The sequence below is a fragment of the Rhynchophorus ferrugineus genome, unplaced genomic scaffold (genome assembly GCF_030347505.1).
Source record: "Rhynchophorus ferrugineus isolate W39M unplaced genomic scaffold, kcgeb_rfMv2 rfM9, whole genome shotgun sequence".
Lineage (NCBI taxonomy): Eukaryota > Metazoa > Arthropoda > Insecta > Coleoptera > Curculionidae > Rhynchophorus > Rhynchophorus ferrugineus.
In genome coordinates, this window is record NW_027472588.1 from 6163369 (window position 1) to 6185706 (window position 22338).

At 36.1% G+C, this 22338-nt stretch overlaps 4 protein-coding genes across 5 annotated transcripts; 3 read left to right on the forward strand and 1 right to left on the reverse strand.

Moving 5' to 3' along the window:
* The first annotated feature begins 259 nt into the window (after window positions 1–259).
* LOC143201961 (ubiquitin carboxyl-terminal hydrolase 9X) lies at window positions 260–18148 on the forward strand. Of its 2 annotated transcripts, none has more exons than XM_076413194.1 (26): window positions 260–593; window positions 781–876; window positions 934–1638; window positions 1699–2022; window positions 2081–2394; window positions 2465–2636; window positions 2693–3027; window positions 3087–3429; window positions 3487–3818; window positions 3877–4114; window positions 4177–4530; window positions 5624–5977; window positions 6034–6389; window positions 6447–6723; window positions 6779–7127; window positions 7945–8240; window positions 9872–9956; window positions 10060–10314; window positions 10373–10699; window positions 10756–11037; window positions 12080–12368; window positions 12607–12950; window positions 13002–13281; window positions 13345–13731; window positions 16403–16649; window positions 16781–18148. In XM_076413194.1, exons 2-26 carry the CDS (start codon window positions 823–825, stop codon window positions 16850–16852), a joined length of 7371 nt encoding a protein of 2456 aa, XP_076269309.1. In that variant the 5' UTR covers window positions 260–593; window positions 781–822; the 3' UTR covers window positions 16853–18148. The 2 variants fall into 2 exon arrangements, with proteins under 2 accessions (XP_076269309.1, XP_076269310.1); XM_076413195.1 differs by having other exon boundaries at window positions 16403–16714; window positions 16781–18039.
* Window positions 18149–18848: 700 nt separating this feature from the next.
* Window positions 18849–20060, forward strand: LOC143201986 (DNA repair protein XRCC3). The gene is made up of 4 exons (XM_076413244.1): window positions 18849–19020; window positions 19072–19395; window positions 19449–19795; window positions 19856–20060. The coding sequence occupies exons 1-4, from the start codon at window positions 18969–18971 to the stop codon at window positions 20039–20041; spliced, it is 909 nt and encodes a 302-aa protein (XP_076269359.1). The 5' UTR covers window positions 18849–18968; the 3' UTR covers window positions 20042–20060.
* Window positions 20061–20981: 921 nt separating this feature from the next.
* LOC143201991 (uncharacterized) lies at window positions 20982–21408 on the forward strand. The gene has a single exon (XM_076413251.1). It carries the CDS (start codon window positions 21047–21049, stop codon window positions 21332–21334), a length of 288 nt encoding a protein of 95 aa, XP_076269366.1. The 5' UTR covers window positions 20982–21046; the 3' UTR covers window positions 21335–21408.
* Window positions 21409–21410: 2 nt separating this feature from the next.
* Window positions 21411–22274, reverse strand: LOC143201989 (transmembrane protein 256 homolog). The gene is made up of 3 exons (XM_076413249.1): window positions 22128–22274; window positions 21801–22070; window positions 21411–21746 (listed from the first exon to the last, which is right to left on the reverse strand). Exons 1-3 carry the CDS (start codon window positions 22200–22202, stop codon window positions 21603–21605), a joined length of 489 nt encoding a protein of 162 aa, XP_076269364.1. The 5' UTR covers window positions 22203–22274; the 3' UTR covers window positions 21411–21602.
* Window positions 22275–22338: the final 64 nt, after the last annotated feature.

Consider the following 22338-nt stretch of genomic DNA (forward strand, 5'->3'; position numbering starts at 1 on the left):
TTTTAAAAATCGGCCTTTCCACTTTCAAAAATGAATATGCTAATAATATGAATATATGAATTACTTGAATAAAATATGTTCGCATTTGTGTAATTCGACAATTTTTACAGAAATTGGATATATTTGCTCTATACTCTAATCTTTTTACCGTTTTTTTAACTCAATAGTTAATTTTATACATAATTCTTTGCTGATTCTTTTTGTTACAAGAATAATTTGAAAAAGCCAAGGATAGTCAAATTAGTAACTAACCAAATCTAGGGACTTTTCCATTATTGGCTCGAATAATTTGCAAAATCACGACGTGCCTGAATAATCGTTCTGTACGTCAACAATCAAGAATTTTAAATAATATTTGCTAAATAATATATTTATTTTTACTAAATAAATTCTGGAGACTGTTGTGTGTTTAATAGTCGTGGAAGACATCTATTTTGAGAAATTCAATTATTTATTTTCTCGGCGCCATTTTGTATGAGCCGGTGATTTTTCGTATACTTGTCAAAAAATTGTAGTACTTTGAATAATATTGTTAATCTTTATTATCGCTGCAAATAAGAATATCTTACAAATAGATCTTAGAGTTATTGAAGGTAAGTTTTAAAACATTTAATTAAATAACGGAGACTTAGTTTGTCATCTTTGTCCCTCCCATTTATATTTATTCTAACATCTGACATCACTATATTAAAATGAGCTATTTAATGGATTTTTATAATGCGTTATATTAAAAAATATATAAATCAATAATTGTACATCTAATAAAGTGTTATTTTGTAGTATTTTTTTCTACAATGGTTATTTAATTTGAACTTTAAAACTATGACTGTTGCAACAAGAGGACAAGAAATTGTTGAAGACAACAAAGAGACACAGGTATGAAAATAATGTAGAAAAGTTTTAAATTTTACTACAGTTTTGAGGTATTTTTAGACATCAATTCCTGGCCCTTCAAATGTTGAATCCCATTTAGATGTAGAAGATACAGAGCCAGAATTTCCAAAAGATAAACTAGCTATTTTGGATGAAAAAATATCAAATTTGAGATGGGTAGTGCCAGTGTTACCTGATCAAGAACTTGAAATACTTTTGAAAGCATCAATTGAATTAGCAAAAAGAAATATAGATGTAAAATCAGAGGCATGTCAAAGATTTTTTAGGGAAGGTTTAACAATTTCATTTACCAAGATTTTAACTGATGATGCTGTATCAAGTTGGAAGGCAAATATTCATGTCTGTATTTTCCAAAATTGTTTAAAGCTCATCGAGCTTTGTGTCGCTAAGTTGCCACATGATTGGTTTCCTCTGTTGGAATTATTGGCGATGGTACTAAACCCAAACAATAAATTTCACAGTTTTAACTCCTCTAGACAAAGTGAAACAGCTGGTCCATCATGTATTTTAAGTGAAGAAGAGTTATATGCCAGGCCTTCATCAGATCCTAGAAATCCTCGTGGATGGTTGGTAGATTTAATTAATAAATTTGGAGAGTTAGGCGGTTTTCAAAAGTTGTTAGAACGATTTCAATTTGGAAAAAATTTAACTGTATCGGTGGTTTATGCACTGTTGACACCCTTTGGTCAGTGTTATGAATTTTTAACACCACATACTATCCATAAATTTGTCCTACCCATTTTGGTAAGTCCATATTTATTTAAGTTAGTAATTTTTATGAGACAAATCTTGATGAATTTATAGGAAATGGTACCAGATATTTTGGATAAAATAACAGATGAGGAATTAAAGAGAGAAGCTAAAAATGAGCAAAAGAGTGATAATGTGTCATTGATTATCAGATCAGCAAAAAACTTGGCTTCGAAAGTACCTAATCAGGAAGAGCTAATAAGAACTCTGGAAAGTTTTAGATTAACAATGATACTCAGGCAACTACAAATATCAAGCTTTAATGGAAAAATGAACGCCTTAAATGAAATAAACAAAGTTATTTCCAGTGTGACTTACTACCCGAACCGACATCATGGTGTTGAAGAGGAGGAGTATTTAACGCCAGAAAGGATGGCGGTAATTATATGATGATTCATTAGAGATAAATAATGTTAATTGTATGTAATGTTTGCAGAAATGGATCAAGGAAAATAAAGTACTTGAAATTGTGCTCCGTGATTCCCTCCATCAGCCTCAATACGTCGAGAAACTCGAGAAAATATTGAGGTTCGTCATTAAGGAACGCGCTTTGAGTTTAAGTGACTTGGACGCCGTTTGGGCCGCCCAAGTTGGGAAACATGAAGCGATCGTCAAGAATGTTCACGATCTTTTAGCCAAGCTGGCCTGGGATTTTAGTGCTGAACAATTAGATCATCTGTTTGAGTGCTTTCAAAACAGTTGGACGTCCGCTTCAAAAAGACAACGTGATAGACTTCTCGAACTCATTAGGTAGGATTGTGCGCTCATAGGTCGATTGTTGCACTCGTAACGATATTTGCTTTTTTTTATGGTACCGTAGGCGTTTGGCAGAAGATGATAAGGATGGTGTTATGGCCCATAAAGTTTTAACGTTATTTTGGAATCTGGCACATGCGGAGGATGTTACTACTGATATTATGGACCAGGCCATGACTGCACACGTTAAAATTCTAGATTATAGCTGTTCCCAGGAGAGAGATGCTCAGAAAACTGTATGTGTTTTATTTTTAATGTAGGAAAAAATATATTTTTTAATGAAATATGATAGGTATGGCTTGACAAATGTGTTGAAGAACTCAAGAACGGTGATTCTTGGGTATTACCGGCATTGAAACAGATTCGCGAGATTTGTATACTATACGAACAAAATCTAAATGGCGGTCATCCCCAACATACCCACCACATATATTATCGTCAAGAAGTAATCGAAAGATTACAAAATCAGCATTCCCTGGTGATTTTAGTTACCAATAGTCTCACGAGCTATATGGAAAATCTGAGGGCTCTGTACAAAGAAAGACCCGAGCTCACCGCCGAAACGTACATCCCAGACGGTCGGTACTGCCACACCTTGCAGGTCCAAGAAAGGCTTAATTTCCTCAGGTACCCCTCAAGCCGATCGCCATTACTCGCGAATCATTAAATATAAACGATTCTTACAGATTTTTACTCAAAGATGGCCAACTGTGGCTGTGCGCGGATCAAGCCAAGCAAATCTGGCAATGCTTGGCCGAGAATGCGGTTTTCCAGTCGGACAGAGAGTCGTGTTTCCGATGGTTTTCGAAACTGATGGGCGAGGAACCCGACCTGGATCCCGGAATCAACAAGGATTTCTTCGAGAACAACATCCTTCAGATCGATCCCGTTCTGCTGACCGAGAGCGGCATCAGGTGCTTCGAGCGATTTTTCAAAGCCGTCAATATCAAGGAGGGCAAGCTGAAGACCAAGAGGAGATCGATCCTGACGGAGGATCCGGATTTGATCGGTATCGACTATTTGTGGAAGGTACTGGTCCGATATCGGATAGTTTTTCGTTTTACCTTGATTCGTTCTCTTATCCAGGTGGTGACGTTGTGTTCTGATGATATCGCTGCAAGAGCGATCGAACTGTTGAGGGAAGTTAGTACGAACCTCGGTCCGAAGCTCTTACAATCGAGGATCGATTTTCACGACCAGTACATTGGCGAATGTTTCGATAGATTGAGGGCCCACTACGATACCATCACCATTCTGCAGAAAGAAGTTACCGAAAAGGAGGTGGAGAGTAGCGGCATAATAAACAGGATCAAAGCCGAGGCTATTAAGATGTGCAGGGTGATGAAGGTGATGCACGAGTACATCAGCGAGTGGGATAACGCTTTTATAGGAGAAAGAAAAATATTGCCTCTGCACAGGTAGGTGCTATACCTTGATTGCCGTCTGATGATGCTGATTGGACTCTGTGTGTTTCAGGGCGTGTTATGGCAAGCATTTGGCGTTAATTATTAGATTTTCGAGCGTAAACAGGCAAGTCGAGGACATTGAACTTCACACTCATTCAAATGACACGCTTGGCTCCTTGAGGAAATCCATTTTGAGGCGCATCAAACCTGGGGTCCACTGCAAATTGGATCTGTACGTTAACGGGGATACTTTAGATCCAGCCGATGATAGGAAGTTGTTGTGTCAAATCCCCATCCGAGATAAAACGGTACAACATTCTCACACGCGATGTGGCAAATAGTTTCATAACCGTTCCCTTTTTTTTGTCAGATGATTTCAGCCAAAGTTATCCAAATAAATTCGAACATGGCATCCTCCCAAGACAGCAGTTCCGATAGCTCCACATCATCCCCCCAGCACCTCTACGACGGACCGAACATAGAAGCCGAGTACTTCTTACCGGGAGTGTTGATGTCGCAAAATCCGATGTACGCAGAATTTTTCTGTCAGCTGATGACCCTGGGCAGTCAGCTGGAATTTTCGCCGTTGCGGAATTGCGGTTACGCTCTCCTGAAACTGATGCCTTGCGATGTCGCCACAATGGAGAAGTTCAAGAACCGTTTCAGTCTCAGCGAGCAAAACATCACGATGGACAGTGTGTTCTTCAGTGCTTCCCCTGCCGAGGTGGGTTATTTGTTTCTCTCCTGGTAACGTTGTCGATTTTATTACTTTACATTATCCCATCAATATCTGTACTGTATTCAAAATAACAATGAACTAACGTCATTACGATGTCGAATGTATTAATTAAATAAATTCGAATGCCTTGATTAATTAAAACTGGCAGAGTTGCAGCACTGAAGATGCAATCGTAACGATTACGAAACGTCGATAAGTTTTAGCCAATCAACACGGTTTAAATTTTGGAGCCAATAATTCAGTAATTATATATCGTTCGAGCTTCTTTACTGTCCAGAGAGCTGTGTTGATTTTGTCGGATTATGCGTGCCTCGATTCTCAACTTTTTGGGCATAATTGAAGCTTCTGCTTCTAACGGTAATATTAAGCTCATTCAGAATGGTTAAAATACTGGAATTTCCTTAAAAAAAAAGGACCTTGAAATCAGATTGCAAATGTTTTGGAGCCAATCGTCAAACTGTTGAATTGAAAGTTTCATGCCCAATTTGAGGTATTTTGAGACGGCCTAAACTTCTTCATTTTCGAGGCAGTTATTTGACTGTCAATTAGTATACCGATTTCCGTGAAATGATCTTTTACAAGGTCTAGTACTACGGCTTGACCAACACGCTCCTTTTTCGATTACGCAGACATTTTTGGTATACATGAAACGCACGCTATGAGAGTTAAATTAGAACTGATTTTAAAATGTAAATATCCTTGCTAAGTCACTAATACTTCTGTCTGTACATTTATATCCGAATTCTCTATTGTTAAAAGGAACAAAGAATCTTTTCAAGGCCACCCCGTACTACGTTACGCTCTCCACCCATTAGACCGGAGGACGCTCACTAAAACGCTTATTAATGGTTTGGTTTGGAATTTTACCTTCAAATTTTCCGAGTATATTCTTGATTAGTTATACTATCAATGTATGAAACAAAAAATTGAATTTTTTGAATCCTCTACACCTATTTCCCCCCTTAACAATGTTTCAGAAACCGAAATAAATAGTTGACTAATTAAGTGTATTTTCTTTGCAATAACTTTTCCAGTTTAGATATTATACAGCAATGCTAAAGAATGATAATAATTCCAGGTATTATATAACTTGGAAGTGTTGTATGCAATGTTGATGCCTGCCATGGACACTCTATCGGACAAGACATACGAGTTCCAGTACAGTTTCATCACATCGGGAGAAGCTCATATATTCTTGGAGATGTTGACGAAGAACAACTTCATGTCCACCGCCGATAGTATAACGAGACGTTCAGCATATCTGGTGGTATTGAAGATATGCAAGTTAATCCTAACGTCCGTGGCCCACGTATTGGTACGATTGAGCGAAGACCATACCCCGCCCGAAAACGAGTCATCAAACGAAAACACCACGACACCGGGGATGTATTTGAAGCAGGCGTTGAGGTCTGTACCTGGACACTCAGATTTTGTAAGTAACCGCGAGAATCGTTATTGTTCAGAGACGAAAACGTTTCAATGTTCCAGCTCCTTCGTCAAGTATCTATGAAACTGTCACAGGGCCTCGCGCAATTGATGGTGGCCGAGACGGGCAACACCGGACAGGCGCAAGCCCTGTTCAGCCAGGCCCTGAATTGGGAATTGCCAGATTTAGCCACGACTCTAGCCCTGGTTCGCCTGGTATGGGCGGCCAGTAGCGATAATCTGGGATCGTTGAATTCCTCCCCTGAGACTCTTCATTCGTTGTCGAATCCGTTAAACCAAAGAATGCCCGTCGACCTAGATTGCGAGGATATTTTGCTTTGTAAGGAAGCCCTTGAATTATTAAGCGCTGCCGTGGTTTTGAACCCCAGCAGTTTGAAACATTTGTATCAAGATAATTGGTGAGGATATTGTCGTTTACCGATAGAACCCGGACGATTAACGTGATGTTATTGCAGGTGGCCTTACTTTATCACAGATTTGGTTCTATTAAATCCTAGTTGTGCAGTTCGTGTAGCTGCAGCTGAACAGTTAATAGTAATATGTACCTGTGGTGCTGCTAGTCGTCTAGCTTTAGAATTAATTATGCCTTTACTATTCTCTCTACTAGATACAATGGTAATAGATAATGCAAACAATTCTCACGAGTTCTTTCAGCTCTTATCTCGATTAGTGAGTGTTGCTTATCTAACAGGCTGTCCTTTGAATAATGCGGCAGTTCTGTTTGCAAACGAGGTAAGAATCGCGTTGCGCTTTTTCTTAGGGTTCTAACGGCGATTCTAAATTCCAGGTAGCGTGGCTGAAGAAGGCCCGTGATAAGAACGAGGTTCTCATCGAGGGACACCTGGGCCTGGCCAAGGAACTGCTCAGTTTTATGCCGCTGGACCAGAAGTGCGAGTTGGGGAGCGAGGAATCAGGCAACCTCATCCGCGAACTGTTAGAGGACTTCCTGTTCCCCGCCAGCAAGTTACAGTTACAGCTCAGCAAAACGAAGCAGCTGGGCGAGGACCCGGCTATCCCTATATGCGACACCCCGCAAACCCAAGCTGCAGCATTCGACCTGCTCATCTCGTTGTGCGTTAACTGCGTACCGAATTACAAGCAACTCGTCTCGATGCTGACGGAGATGTTTTATTCAGGTAAATATGCGTTCGCGACGTAGCATAAGAAGAGAAGACGGTTCAAATCATAGAATAATAGAGAGAAAACTCAATAAGAGTCTCCAGGGGGAAAAGTTTACCCAACATCCAGGTGAGGTTATAATCGGCCATTCAAGTAATTTGATTTGAATCGAATTGAATTTGAAGTCCTGAATCCTTTTGCACCAAAATTCATAGTGTATTGAACTTCGGTTAAAAAAAATTGCGTTCAGGGGGCTATTATTTTATAAGCTATAATTAATCTAAAAATAAAAGTATATCGCCGTTTGCATAGCTTCTTTCGGAAGGGCATTAATTTCTAAAATTAAAAAATATTTGTTATTTTATATGATTATCAATATGAATATGAATAAACTTACAATAACAAAACATGCAATGTAATGTTCATAAATTTCTTTGATACAGATCAGTCAGTCACATTCTCAACCGTTTTTTTTTTAAACAGCCAAATACTTCCAAGGAAAACGATTCTGCAACACAACACTGTCTAGATCGAGAATGTAATGTACCACTGTTTGTACTACCGACTTATATGTAGTAATGAACTAATCTCTTAACGTTATAAAAACCACACACTTAGGTGGCACACTGAAAATTGCGCTCGAAACAAATAAACAATAAACGCACCATAGAAACGAGGTGACCAATCAGATCTCGTCGCGTCTCTCAATATAGCGATTGAAACAAATAGTAAGTTGAAAGAAGCGATGTTGGACGTCGCGAAACATTTCCCCAAAATTTCCTATAAAGTTAAATCTATTTCTCTGTGGTTTGAACGTCCCCGTCCGTTTTTCAGATCCGAGCACCGCAATCGGCGATTGGGACTATCTGCCCGCAGTCGGTCCACGGCCCTTCCGAGGCTTTGTCGGATTGAAAAACGCAGGAGCCACCTGTTACATGAATTCCGTGTTGCAGCAACTCTATATGGTAGATAACATAAAGGAAGGTATTTTAGCCGCGGAAGGAGCAGCGACGGATCCAAATGAAGATTTTACAGGGGAGGAACGGATAGATTTAGATATAGATTGTAATGATGATAAGAACTGTATTGATGACAATAGAAAAGATTATAATGTAGGGATTTTGAAACAGGTAAGCTATATATCCTTTCATATTAGGTCGGTGAAGAAGTGATTCACGTTTTAACGTTTACATATAAAACATCATAAGTTTCCTCAAGAGAACTTTCATTTAAACAAATAACGATCGTTTGAAATAATAGGTTTTTGTCGATTCAGGAAAGTTTTTTTTGCCAATTTTGGCTTTCTCAGGTTTGAATCGGTTATTCACCAAAAGAATACCCGACTTAAACTTGATTAAGATCATAAAGGCGATCTGAAGAACAGAAGATCAGTACACAGTATTTGAGGCTATAATAATGTACCGATGCTGTTGTATTTGTTGCAATGTAGACACTCCCTGATGATGATTAATCAAAATCTAGCAATATCCATTATATTTGCAATGCAGCTTCTATTGTTTTCAATTGATTTTTCGTAAAGAAAAAAGTTTAAAAATTCAAGGCAAGATAATGCGCTTAAATGAAATTAATATGTAATAATGTACTAGGGTATCTAACAAGTTCGCGAATCACAATCTATTTGACAATAGTAGAAGCAATATAAGATAAAAAAAAACAAAAATAAATTTTAAAATATCACCTTTCGCAAAAACATAACACAAAATGCCCTAATTAAATTTAAGGCACAATCTGCTATAGATAAGACTTGAGTCTATCACCGACTGTTCGGTTCTGAAGAGAATTTGATCGTTCTTAAAAAGAGACATCGATCCAGGAGAATGTTAGCGTCAGATTCATTCAGCAGTGGTAATTTTGATATTGGATAATCTCTATTGGTAAACCAATAATCTTAGATCATTATTGTAAACTTTTGATCAATGAATGTTCGATTGCATTAAGATAACGCACATCCTCAAACAACTAAAAAAATCATCGGAAATCAGTAAAACAGGAACCATATCAACGTCTCGTTTATTCGCCAGAATTAATTAGCTGCCTCTGGATTTTCTCATAACTCAAAAATGTCTTTTCTTGGATCAACAGTCGAGTCCAAAGGGAAATTTAACTTAAAAATAGTGAGTTTGAACCCTTAGTGTAGGGTTCGTTCGGAAAGTAGAACGGATCTTTTAAAATTATTGACAATTTTTCAAAATATACTTGTTCTAAAACAATGTCAGGTACTGTTAATAACGGAAAGCTCCTCTGCGTGCATAAACTGGAATATCCTGTATCTCTTTAATCAGTGAATCAGTCACTTCAGTCAGGGGAATCGATATGTGGACGGTAGAATGGGGTAGGGCAGCTGTGTCGATCAGAAAGTACATAACAACAATTGACTGCACTTTGGTAGATTATTTTGATTTCGAAATTTCACCGCTTTTTCACATTTTGAGGCTGAAGGTCGCCCTGACAGTTACTCATTTTCAATTTGCTCTCTTCCCTACTAAAATTTGTTTTTGGCACAAATTACTTAATAGATAACCGTGACATTACTTCCATAAACTGAAAGATCCAGTTGGCGTGCGCCGCTGACCCCTACTTCGCCCCAGTTTGGCAGAAAAATTTCAGTCCTACAATCTTCCAGAGGGAATTTGTGCCTATAAAACATTTTAATAAAATACAATAACGTAAATTACTTTTTCACGCGCTTAATGTACATAGATCATATTGTAGGTAATTGTGTGTGGCATATTATTTTTAGGTCCAAGCCATATTTGGACATTTGGCTTGCTCCAGACTACAGTATTATGTGCCTAAAGGTCTTTGGAGACACTTTAAGCTTCAAGGTTTGTCTTTTTCACTCACTATAACAACCACGTTTAAAGAGAGTAGTTTAAATGTACCCGTCCTGCGAACGGTTCGCGGTATTTCATACGTTAATTTTTGCAGGCGAACCTGTGAACCTAAGGGAACAACAAGATGCAGTGGAATTTTTTATGTCGCTTGTAGAAAGTTTGGATGAGGCCTTAAAGACTCTAGGTCAGGAGCAAATTATGTCGAAAATATTGGGTGGTTCCTACTCAGATCAAAAAATATGCAAAGGCTGCCCTCATAGATATTCCAAAGAAGAACCCTTTAGTGTTATAAGTGTAGATATTAGAAACCATAGTAGCTTACCCGATTCGATGGAACAATATGTTAAAGGTAAATTATTAACTTAGTCTGTGGACAAACAATTTGTCAAACGTCCTAAATATTTCAGGAGAATTGTTGGAAGGCGCCGACGCGTACCATTGCGAGAAATGCGCAAAGAAAGTCGTTACAGTTAAGAGGCTTTGCGTTAAGAAATTGCCCCCTGTCCTAGCGATACAACTAAAACGATTTGAATATGATTTTGAGAGAGTCTGTGCCATTAAGTTTAACGATTATTTCGAGTTCCCCAGAGAATTAGACATGGAACCCTATACAGTTTCTGGTTTAGCTAAAATTGAGGGAGAGATTATAGACTGTGATTTAGATCCTAACGCCACCGAGACTTGCACCAAGTACCGCCTTTCGGGTATTGTCGTACATTCAGGTCAAGCATCAGGTATTATCCCTGTCACCGTCCGTAGATCGTGACCTATCCGGTTCCGTTTGTTTCAGGAGGACACTATTATTCGTACATTAGGAATCGAGATCCTTCGGGCGACGTTAGATGGTACAAATTCGACGACGGAGACGTGTCCGAATGTCGGATGGGCGAAGACGAAGAGATGAAAATACAGTGTTTCGGCGGGGAGTACATGGGCGAAGTTTTTGATCCCATGTTAAAACGTACCACTTATCGCAGGCAGAAGAGATGGTGGAATGCTTATATGCTGTTCTACACGAGACTTGATGTGGAAGAAGAGTCGTTAGTTAAATCGCTTAATCAAATGACTCTGTGTAAGTGACTCCATCTGTCGATGAAGATAAATGTTAGTGAGCTATTGGCTTCCGAATTGGAGTTGCATTTATGTTAGTTAGTTAGTTATCTGACGTTTCACAGTCGTTAGATTGTTTTACAGTTTTCAATGATATTATCCTTATTAGGAGGACTATATTAAGTACCTGTCATTTGTCGTCGTCTGTTACTTTAAAAACAACTGGGAAGAATTTGAATTGAATCTTATTGCTCATTTCAATCATCTTAGTTACATCGTCCAAAATGTGATATTATAAAGGTTGTAAATTAAGTGATGGTGTAATATAGCTTGAAACTAGCTGTTCTTTGAAAAGGAATTTCTGAATTATTTTGGATCTCCATGGGGAATTGAATATTTAGATGTTGGGAATTGAGGTTAGTCGGGAATAGGAGAATGGGCTTGATCATGAGTATATGATCCATAGAAAGTCCATATTCTAGATAGAAGTTTTATTTGATTTTTCGATTATTTCTCATTGTTGGGGACTTTTATGATAAGGGAGGCAACGTCGAAACTGACAAGAATGGCTCTTGGATTGGTTCAGATGATGTGGTCCACAGATTTTTTAATTTTATATGGATTGGTACCTGTTAGTCCTGTGGTGTTGTTGCTAACTTTTGATAATGGTAATGATTCTCTAGGAGTTAGAAGTTTTCACAATCTTTTGTTCAAAATCAGACTTCATCAGGAGAATGTTATTGACTTTTTAGGTGAGTGAATTTGGGTTGTTTTTAAAAAAGTTGTAATTGCCACTATCAGCTGGGAGACCGGCATTTGTTGGCCATGGATCATATTATTCAGTTCAATAAGGCCAAGGTCCTTCACAAAGCCATTTTGAAAAGAAAATTCCAGAAGGTCCATATGACACTCTGTCCTCTCAGATAGTTCAACCGTTCATAAAAATCAGGAGCCTAATCGATTAATCACTTAAAGCAGATTGGAGTATCAATTCGGAAGTTAATAGTTCAAATTGTATATAGCCAGGTAAGTAACAAGTCTAAAACAGAACATTAATGTTTCAGCGACATCAAAACAAGAAACCCATCTGAAGATGCCTTTAGCCATTGAAAATAGTATAAGGAAACAAAATATTAAATTTTTACATCATCGAAGCCAGTTTACCATCGAGTACTTTTCGTTCATTAGAAAGCTAGCGACCAGTTGTGCCCAAACTAACATTAGACACGGCCAGAGTCTTTCGAACGACATGCTAGAGCAACAGTGTCTACTTAGCGTCCAACTAGTCAGTAACTTTTTATTCCATATCGGGTGGCATACGAAGAAAAATCTTCGGGGACCCGCAATAGAATGGTAATTATCATTTTTGGAGTCATTTCAGGATAGTATTAAACATTTACATACATTAGTACATTTTAATCATTAAGTTCATTGTTGGTGCTTCATGGAGGGGCCCGTTTGTTTATTTACCACTTACCTCTATTACGGCGCGTTTTTTTTAATTATCTTATTTGTACGATCTTACTTACATAAATGAATCGACACTATTTAAAACGTCTAGACTTATGAGGTTAAATCTTATTTATTACAGGTGCGACGTACTCTGTTTACACCTTAGAACATCATCCAACATACGGACGTGGTTTGGAATGAATATGTTGTTTAATCACATGAACCGTTTCTGTGAATATCTTTTGGGATGTCAGAGTAACGAAGTCCGGTCTGCATTTATCAAAATTATCGTTTTCCTGGCTCACTTTTCGATCAAGGACCCACCGTGTCCTTGTCCCCCCGACATCAATAACCCCGATCCCAACGCCACCTTGAGCGATCATATTATCTGGGCTTTACTCGGGCTGCTGCACGGTGAAGTCAGCGAGCACAGCAGACATTTGCCTAACTACTGTACAGTGTTCCATATGTATGCGAATCAAGGTAATAACGTGTCATAAACGACCCAAGCCAGTTAATGAACGTTCATTTTAGGAATTCAGGAGAAGGCCCAGTTGCTGAAACTAAATGTTCCCTATACGTTTATGTTAGTTGCTTTAGACGAAGGTCCAGGACCTTCTATCAAGTATCAGTACGCTGATATAAGCAAACTCACGCAATTAGTGTCGTGTCTAGTCCGTTGCTGCGACATCAGCCTGAAGTGCCAGTCGAGCAACGGTGACGTCCTACCCAATCCCTATAGAGAACCAACTGTGCAGGACTACATTATGCCTATTTCTTCACAAGCAGCTGATATTTTATTCAATCGAACTAGGTAATCTCAAACGAGAACGACACGAGTTCGTCCATTTGATTTCTTGAATTGTTCTCTTTCCAGTTACGTAAAGAAGGTGATCGAGGATGTAAATTTGACCGACGAGGCGATCAAACTACTGCAGTTCTGTTCGTGGGAGAACCCCCAGTTCTCGAAGACGGTGCTGTCGGAACTCTTGTGGCAGATCGCGTTCGCCTACTGTCAGGAATTGCGGCATCACATAGAGATCCTCTTGTCGGTCTTGTTCATCGAGGATTCGTGGCAGTCGCATCGGATCCACAACGCCATCAAGGGCATCCCCGACGAACGCGAGGGCTTACTCGAGACGATAACCCGCGCGAAGAGCCACTATCAGAAGCGAGCGTACCAGTGCATCAAGTGTTTGGTAGCTCTGTTCACTAAATGCCATATTGCTCAAAACATGCTTTTGACACAGACAGATTTAAGAAGGTATGGTATATCATTTTGATGTGTTTTTTTTATCGCTAAACCAATCGCAATCAATCTAAATCGCATCGAATACATTTGTAACCTACTTCATGTTGAAACCTTTACTTTTCAGTATGTGTCATTTCACCCAACTGTGAACAAAACATATTTGTAATGTCTTGAAAATGTCTGAATTTTTACCAAGTAAATCGCATTTGTGGGAAGTTTTACTTTTTTATTTCAATTTGAAGAAGAAGGCGACTGAATGTCATCGAATTCTGCGTGAAGCTTACGATCTTAGCGATTTCAACATGTGAATAGTGGTTTCGACGTTTTGGTGATTGACACCGAAAAACCAAAACTGTTCTGGGCAGCCAAAACATTTGAAGACGAGGATTGCGCTTACTCGAAGATTGATATTGCTCGATGGGGATCGCTATCGGCTACAATTAATGCGTTTGAGCTGAGCACTATCTTATTACAACAATGTTATTCTTCAACATAGTAAACGTTCGACAAGCATACAGTGATCTTCACCAATTCAACTCCCATTTTTGCCGTGGTAGGGCTGTTTCTCTTAGAAAAAAACCAGACAACACGAATGTGTTTACACACTATACCAATGACATTATTTTCAGAGCACTTATTCGTCAGTCCTTTTCGCATATCGCAATTACCAAAACTAGTGTTTTCATGTTATTTAAAATAAATATACTTTTGTTCATTAGCAATGTACAAAATTAGTGTTACTAAATTATAACATTTTTAATTCATTCTTTACACGTGTATTGTATGCTGCTGCTAACTTTCTCGGGTAAGTTATACATGATTATATAAACTAATCCTGGAATAATGTAAGTATAACAACATAAAATAAACAACAGCGCGTGGGCACTCGCTACTGAAATGATAGGCAGGAATACAGGAAATTTTGAAAATATTTGAGAATGCGCAAGAGTATGGAATTGGTGAAGATTACTGTTTACTCTCTCACCACATGTTGAAAAACTGCTGAAAACATAATTGGAAACATTAAAATGGGAAATGATGTCCCACTGGCCATATTCTCCAGACCTCGCTCCTTCTGATCAGTACTTATTCTGACATATAAGTCGTGACCTATCTGAGCAGCGCTTCACTTCTTATGATGATACCAAAATATGGGTCGAGTCGTGGATAGCCTCAAAAGATACATCGTTCTTTCAAGATGGAATCCATAAAAAAGCCTCAAAAAAAAATGGGAAAAGTAGTAAATCCTTTTAAACTAATTTATATATTTTGGCGTGGATAAAGGTTTTGATGTGAATGGGAATCAAAAAATGCTATTCACCTATTAACTATTATTACTTCAACAGTTTTTTTTTCAAAAATAAGAAGTGACGACTTGTTGGATTCACCGCGGTAGTGATGCTTATTTGTTTGTATTTTAATATAAACAGAAGGTTATACTCGATTAATATTTGTCAGCGTTTGAAAAAGGACGTGTATTACCAGGCGCATGACACGATACAAATTCTGGCGAAACTCATTTATAATTGTGTTATTATTAGATTTGTTTCAACGTCCAGTTGATTCAAAGCCAACTGATATTTTTCAGTTTTCCCGTTTTCTTTTTAATTCGTTTTTGAGTCATCAGTTTTGATGATATATTGATATGATCATTTAGTTTTGTTCCCTCATTACTACTTTCCGATATTTCTTAATATGTTTGAAATCAAGAATCACATAACACTTATCGTAATAATAGTGCTGATGTTAAAATGAGTGAACCAAAATCTATTTGTATGTTCACAAAATCATATTCACATAAAAACATGGATTATTTTCAATAGTTCAACATTTTTCAGTATTAATACGTTATGGGAAAAGGATTGTGATTCAGATCGAATGTACTTACTGAGAAAGTCGGTTTTTGGCTAATATTGACAGGAATTCTAGTGGTTGCGGTTTACATTACTCTCATCAATTCTTCTAATATTATTAATTCAATGCTTAATACTTTTAACAAGTCTTATTTCAGTGTTTACTTCAATCAATGCTCATTTCAATTCTTTCTTCAATCAATTCAATACTTTCTTCTTTTCATTTAAACGTTGTCGATGCACCGTGTATTATCACTGAAGCACCTCCCTCGGGTTCTTGGTGGTGGTGGACAAGCAACCCTTTTCTGTACCCCCATTCGCTGAGAATTTCGGGATGGGAAACACTCTTCCAGATAAAACCCTGATAAATCACGTGCGTTTCGGACTCTTAAGGAATTCCCGCAAATTCCACAATTTCGGGTCTTCTTGATATTTATGGTTATAGGCACCATAAAAGTCCTCTATCAGGTCTAACTTCTGACGCATTTCGTTTAGCCTCGGTATTTGAACCCCCATTATCCAAAACATTCGACTACGAGCCGATGGGATATCCTTTTTTGAACACGTATGTTCTCTTTACTCGGTACCTTTTTTGATTGGCTAATTTCAGCAGACATTCGATACAATGCCATGTTACCTTTTGTATGAAGCCATGATCCTTTTCCCGTCTCATAAATATTAGAAATATCAGTTAAAGTTCTAATAAATTAGACCCGTTAACTGTCCATCCGAAATATTTCTACAATGAACGTAGACCTAAATTTACACGACTATACCGAATATAAATAATTAAATTTGCGTTTTGCGACAACTTCTATTTTTATTTACAGGGCGTGGGCTTCAGCTGTGACATGGCTTCAAGACGAATTAGAACGGAAATACCCGCCGAATTCGCAATACGCTTATAACACATGGTCACCGCCGGCTCAGAGTAACGAAAGTTCGAACGGTTACTTCCTGGAGCGTTCCAACAGCGCCCGGAAGACTCTGGAACGAGCGCTGGAGCTGATGCCCGAAGCTGATCGAGCCGACGACGAAGGTGTCGAAGACACCGAATCTCAAGAAGAATCTGGGCAGGTCAGTGATGAACAAACTCTATTATGAATTTTGATACCAATAACCAGGTGGGCAGAATTTGTTAGGTACAAGACGATGTTTAGCCGGTACGCGTGTCCGTTTTGCAATCGCTTCTTTTCTTATGTTTACAGATCGAGTCGACCGAAGAAAACTTGGAGATATGCAATGAACCCCAGAGCCCACAGCAAAAATCCGACATATAAGTGGTGGGAGCACACGTATTGACTGTTGCGAAAAGCCGCGATGTCCTATTATAATATTCGTTCGTTTCATTTTAATGTCCCAGGCTTTAATTTAAGTGTTGGAACGATTTAGGGCGCAAGTACTGTAGATGGCAAGATTCACTCAGAAACATTCACGAACATCATCTGACCTAACTTAGTTCACCGAACGACGACGTAAATCAGTTCTTCTTTATTCAACCGATATTTTTCCCCATGACTTTTGCCAAACAAGAAAAAAAAACTTTTTCTACATTGTCTCGTTTTTATTTTCCGTACCCAACATGCACCATTATACCATATGAGTTTATATATATATCGATGCCTGGTTTATTTGTATCTAGATCTGTGATTCTTGCACTTTGCTTATCAAATGTTATTTGCCTCTAATTAACGGGGATATGTGATATGTATGTATAAACGCATTTTCTGAATTTTTATATCGAACGGGAATGCATTTCTGCCTATGTTCCTTTTTGCAGGCAAGTCCCAAATATATTTAAAAGAAAAAGAGTAAATTAGAATAGACAAGATTTTTCGAAGGTGTATATATACTAGGAAACATGTTTGTGTTGAACCTGTAATTAAAAAGAGAAAAAAAAAACTTCCGATGTCATTCAGCGAGAAATAGCAATTCGATAGAAACCCATGAGATGTGTAAATAACTCGCAACAATAAAAAAGAATCGACTCTGTTTCATTATTGTTTACTAGGAGTCATAGTAAAATTTAATACTTATTTATATTGTTTTGTAAATATATATAAAAATGTAGTTTTGTTTATATTTAGACGATTACCATATACTTGTTAATTAGTTTAAAGTTGTTTTCCTTTTTGTTATGTAAATATCTTTTAGTTGTCCAGAAATTCTATTAAATTTTATTATGACTGCATTATCTGAGCCAAATATACACTCCAGGAGGTTCATTGTTTGTAAATGCACAGTTATTTATTTTTAGTTTGTGAGAAATAAATTCGTTTCCCTTTAATATTAACGTGTAGTTTTTTAGCTTAATAGTAAAGAAATGAGGGGGGAAACTAGCATACTTAAACTTTTGTTTTAAATGTGTCTCATTTAAACGTTGCTTAACATATAAGCTATATACCAATATTTGTTTGTATTATAATTTATTATAAAATATAATAAAAGTACACTTCTAAATTTTCAATGTTATTTTTAGTAAAAACCCGAGATTTTTCCACCACTATTATATATTAATTTATATAAGGTCATTGTAATTATATCGAATCAATAAACTGAAATAATTTGATGTCGTATTTCTCACTATTTTTTTCATCCCAAACGCTGGTTAATCTATTTTCCTTATAATTAAACACGAATAAAATAATAAGAGGCTTCTAATAATAATTGTTTTTAAATGAGAACCCTATTTGACGCCTTAGAATGAGTTATTTCTAATTAATTTTTTTAAAGATTATAAAATAAGTCATTTTATTAATACAATTATGCTAAATTCACCAAAAAGGAAATGACGATGGTATGAGATTATGCGATATAGTAAGCAAGGACAAATATAACAATACTACTAATAGTACTACATTTATATATCCAGAAAAACAAAGTCAAATACTGATAAATAAAAGGCATGACAATATGAAAGGATACTCTCGAATTAGTAAACAGGATAAAACACATTTATTTGAATCGCCTAGTTAGTACACTTCATATAAAACAGCCAATATTAATAACAAGTCTTATAATTGCAAAAGTTAACAACCTATATAATCTTAAATAGTACATTTTTTCTTGATATATATACGTACAAATATATTTTTTTATTTGTTAAAAAACTACACAGCAGTACTACGCATATATGGAAATTTAAATGGTTTAAATATATTAATATTCAATTTTTTCATTGAAACCAGTATTTCTTTCAAAGATATTAAAATTTCAATTTTAACACAGTTATACCTAAATCGTCAACAAGAGAGCCGGAATCAAGACTATAACCTACAATTATTCTTTAAGTCAAGTGAACCTTGGTTATCGAAACCTATTTTAAAAACTACGCAGAATTAAGACGCATATACATTATTTATATATATATATATAGGTATAATTTATGTACTAGTAATGGATAATATATTATGTTTAAATCCTGATCTGAGTTGTTCTTTATTAGAAGGTATAATGAATATTATTACATTGGCATATCTACTATTTATTGCCCTTTTAGCAAACTGTAAAACAATTGACGATATCATTAAAATCGATATTAAGAAACTTAAGAATGTGAATATTTCTTTAGAAAACGCAAATTTAATAAAATTGCGAGCTGCTAAAGAAAGATTAAAAAATAAAATATTTACACTCGATCAGATAGAAAAATGGGACCGTATAAGTACCGGATGTCCCACTATAGATAAGACATTACAAGGAGGTGTACCATCGCATGGGATCATTGAAATATACGGAGCCAGTGGCGTGGGGAAAACACAATTTTGCTTACAGATGGCGCTACAGGTTCAATTGCCGTTAGAACTTGGTGGTAAACAAAGAGGTATTTATTTCCATTTATCATCCATTACATTTATATTATAAAACATATTTTAGAAGCTGTATATATTGGCACTGAAGATGTATTTCCTAGTAGACGATTAAAACAACTTGTGGAAATTTACAATAATAGACATAATTTCAATAAATGTTTTAAAGATCATATTTATATTGAGCATCTAGCTGAACCTAAGAAGATGCTTGAATGTTTATCCACAAATTTGCCAAAGTTAATGTCCCATAAAAATATTGGGATTATTATCATAGACTCCATTGCAGGCATATTCAGGAGTGAAAATGAAAATCCGAATTATATTGCTAGAAGCAGATATTTTCATGAAATTACAACCAAATTAATTACTCTACAAAATAAATTTAATTGTGCTATTTTAATAACTAATCAGGTAAACAGATAAAAAAAAACTATATTCAACAATCTGCATTGCTTGCTTCCTCTCTTCTAGATCGTGGATAACATAATTACTGGTACAATAGATCCATGTTTAGGTCTGGCTTGGTCTAATAATATTACAAGCAGGTTTTGTTTGAAAAGAAATATTGATAAAACCAGAACCATTGAAGTAATATTCGCACCAGATCTACCACCAACTTCTGCAGAATTTATGATTGATTCGGGGGGCTTGGTTTAATAATATTCCAAAATACAAACTAGTGTTTTTATTTACAAACAAAAATGTCTACCACATTGCCCTTTGTACACCCGCAAGTTTATTATAATCCGCTAAATGTCTGAAGACAATACGACTTAGCCTAAATCGATGAACAACACCTCGAGGTCTTGAAGTTAACACGCATCTTTTGTTTGATCTCAGTAATGTTGAGTTTTTTGGTAACGCGCTTATTTCTGCGTCGGCAAGCTCTCTTAATTCCACGGGTAAAATGTTGTTTTTTCGTAAAGAGTTAATACGCAACCTTGTCGGGGCAAATTCCTTGATAACTTTCCTTCGATTTACGTCCCGAGTCATCCAATGATTAACCCATTTTTGTCTGACTTGTTGAAACTGAAACGATATATCAGTACTGAATGTTGTCTGCTTAAGTTATACTAATACTTACGTTACATATTGGCTTTGTTAATAAAGAACTTATACCTCTAACGATATTCATTTTTGTAATTATTCTCATGAACTTTAAGGTTACGTTGTTGTAGGGATGCAGAAAAAATATCGATATTATATATATTGAATTTTTTATAATTCCTTTTATATTATATACTTATTTTTATAGTCTATTATTTATACTTTTTTATATTGTATCCTGATTAGATGTGTTGGCCACGGAAAAATATCGATATATCGTTTTAGATATTTTTTTTAAAATATCGATATATTAGAGGCAAAATATATATACTTTTTCTAAATATCTTAAAGTAGTCATATTTTGGCAAACATTTAAAATTATGTACCAAAATTTGCTAAACATTTCAAATTAAGTACCAAGTTTTATTAATAATTATATTTAATTTAAAAAAAAAATATCGAAAATTACTGGTCAAAAACTATCGATATATTGGCCAAAAATTTCGATTTTTTTGTATCCCTAATCCTGATTATTCTGCAGGCTTCCAACTTTTTTTTTGAACATAACCTGGTTGCTTTGTTTAGAAGTGAAAATTAGGGTCCCTATATATTAAAATGTCTAATTTAACAGAAGATCAACGTATATTTTTGGAAGAATGTTTAAAGGAGTTTTCTGATCGATATTCCGACAGTGATATGGAGTATCAGGAAGTATATGATGAAGGTATTCCAAGTCCCCCCATAGTACATCCGTGGTACCCAAGATCGAGATTTGGTTATCGCGACCGAGGAAATAGGAGTCCTGACCGTCATAACTATAATAGAGATAGAGGATATAAACGGTCTAGAAGTCCAAATGGCCAAGGTAGTAACTCATATCACAACAAAAAGAGAGCTTACTGAGACTTATATTAGTACACATTTTAATTATATTTTTAAGTTATTTAGTAATAAAGTAGAAGTATAGTAAACTATAATCAACTATTATGCATTTTTATTTTTCCAAAGTCTTATAATCATGTATTTAGAATCACAAACATACACATCACATTATATTACCTACAAACCCCATAGTTATCTATTATATGGAGTCCAAATTAATAAAATTAACATATGTTGATGTCAACACCTAAAACAGAAAATAGACGATACATCTATTTTGAAGTGAAAATTAAACAACCATGGAGAGCCAGGCCAATATTAAAATTGTTCCACCAATGGGAGCTATTTTTTGAAATTTATCATCTCCTGTAAATGCTTTATAGTAAAGAGTCCCTGAGAACAACACTGTTCCAGAAATGAACAAAGTTCCTGCCTAAAATAAATTATAAAAAGCATATTAAATCTAGAATAATTATATATCACTTACAAGTTTTGGGTTTCTACACAATGGAACTGTCATCAATGCAAGGGAGTGAAAAAAGTGATATCTATTGGCTATTTCAAATACTGGTTTTAGTTCAGTCATTGAATCTTTTGGATATGTTCGATGACTACCATAAGCTCCTAATGCTACTGCTGAAGCTCCCATTAGAGCTCCGATTCTAATAAATGGTCCACATTCATTTACTAATTTCCATAAAGGTGTTTTCTCGGTTATAACAGTTATGTTCGATGATGTTGGAAGTTTCTTTGGTTTCTAAAATATATACATATTTTACTGTGTCCGACATAATAAAACAGATTTAAGTCTCACCAAAATCGCAGATGAAACTGTTTTTGATATTGGGTTATCGAACGCAACATAATTAACCCAGTCGTTAAAACCCATATTATACTATTATTTACAACAAAATTTACTTTATACTCTTCATGTAACTGTCAAACATGATCACGGTAAACGTCAATAAGCAATTTTACGTCAAGATTTAATTTTGATTAATAGTAGGCAGATCGATATATAATTA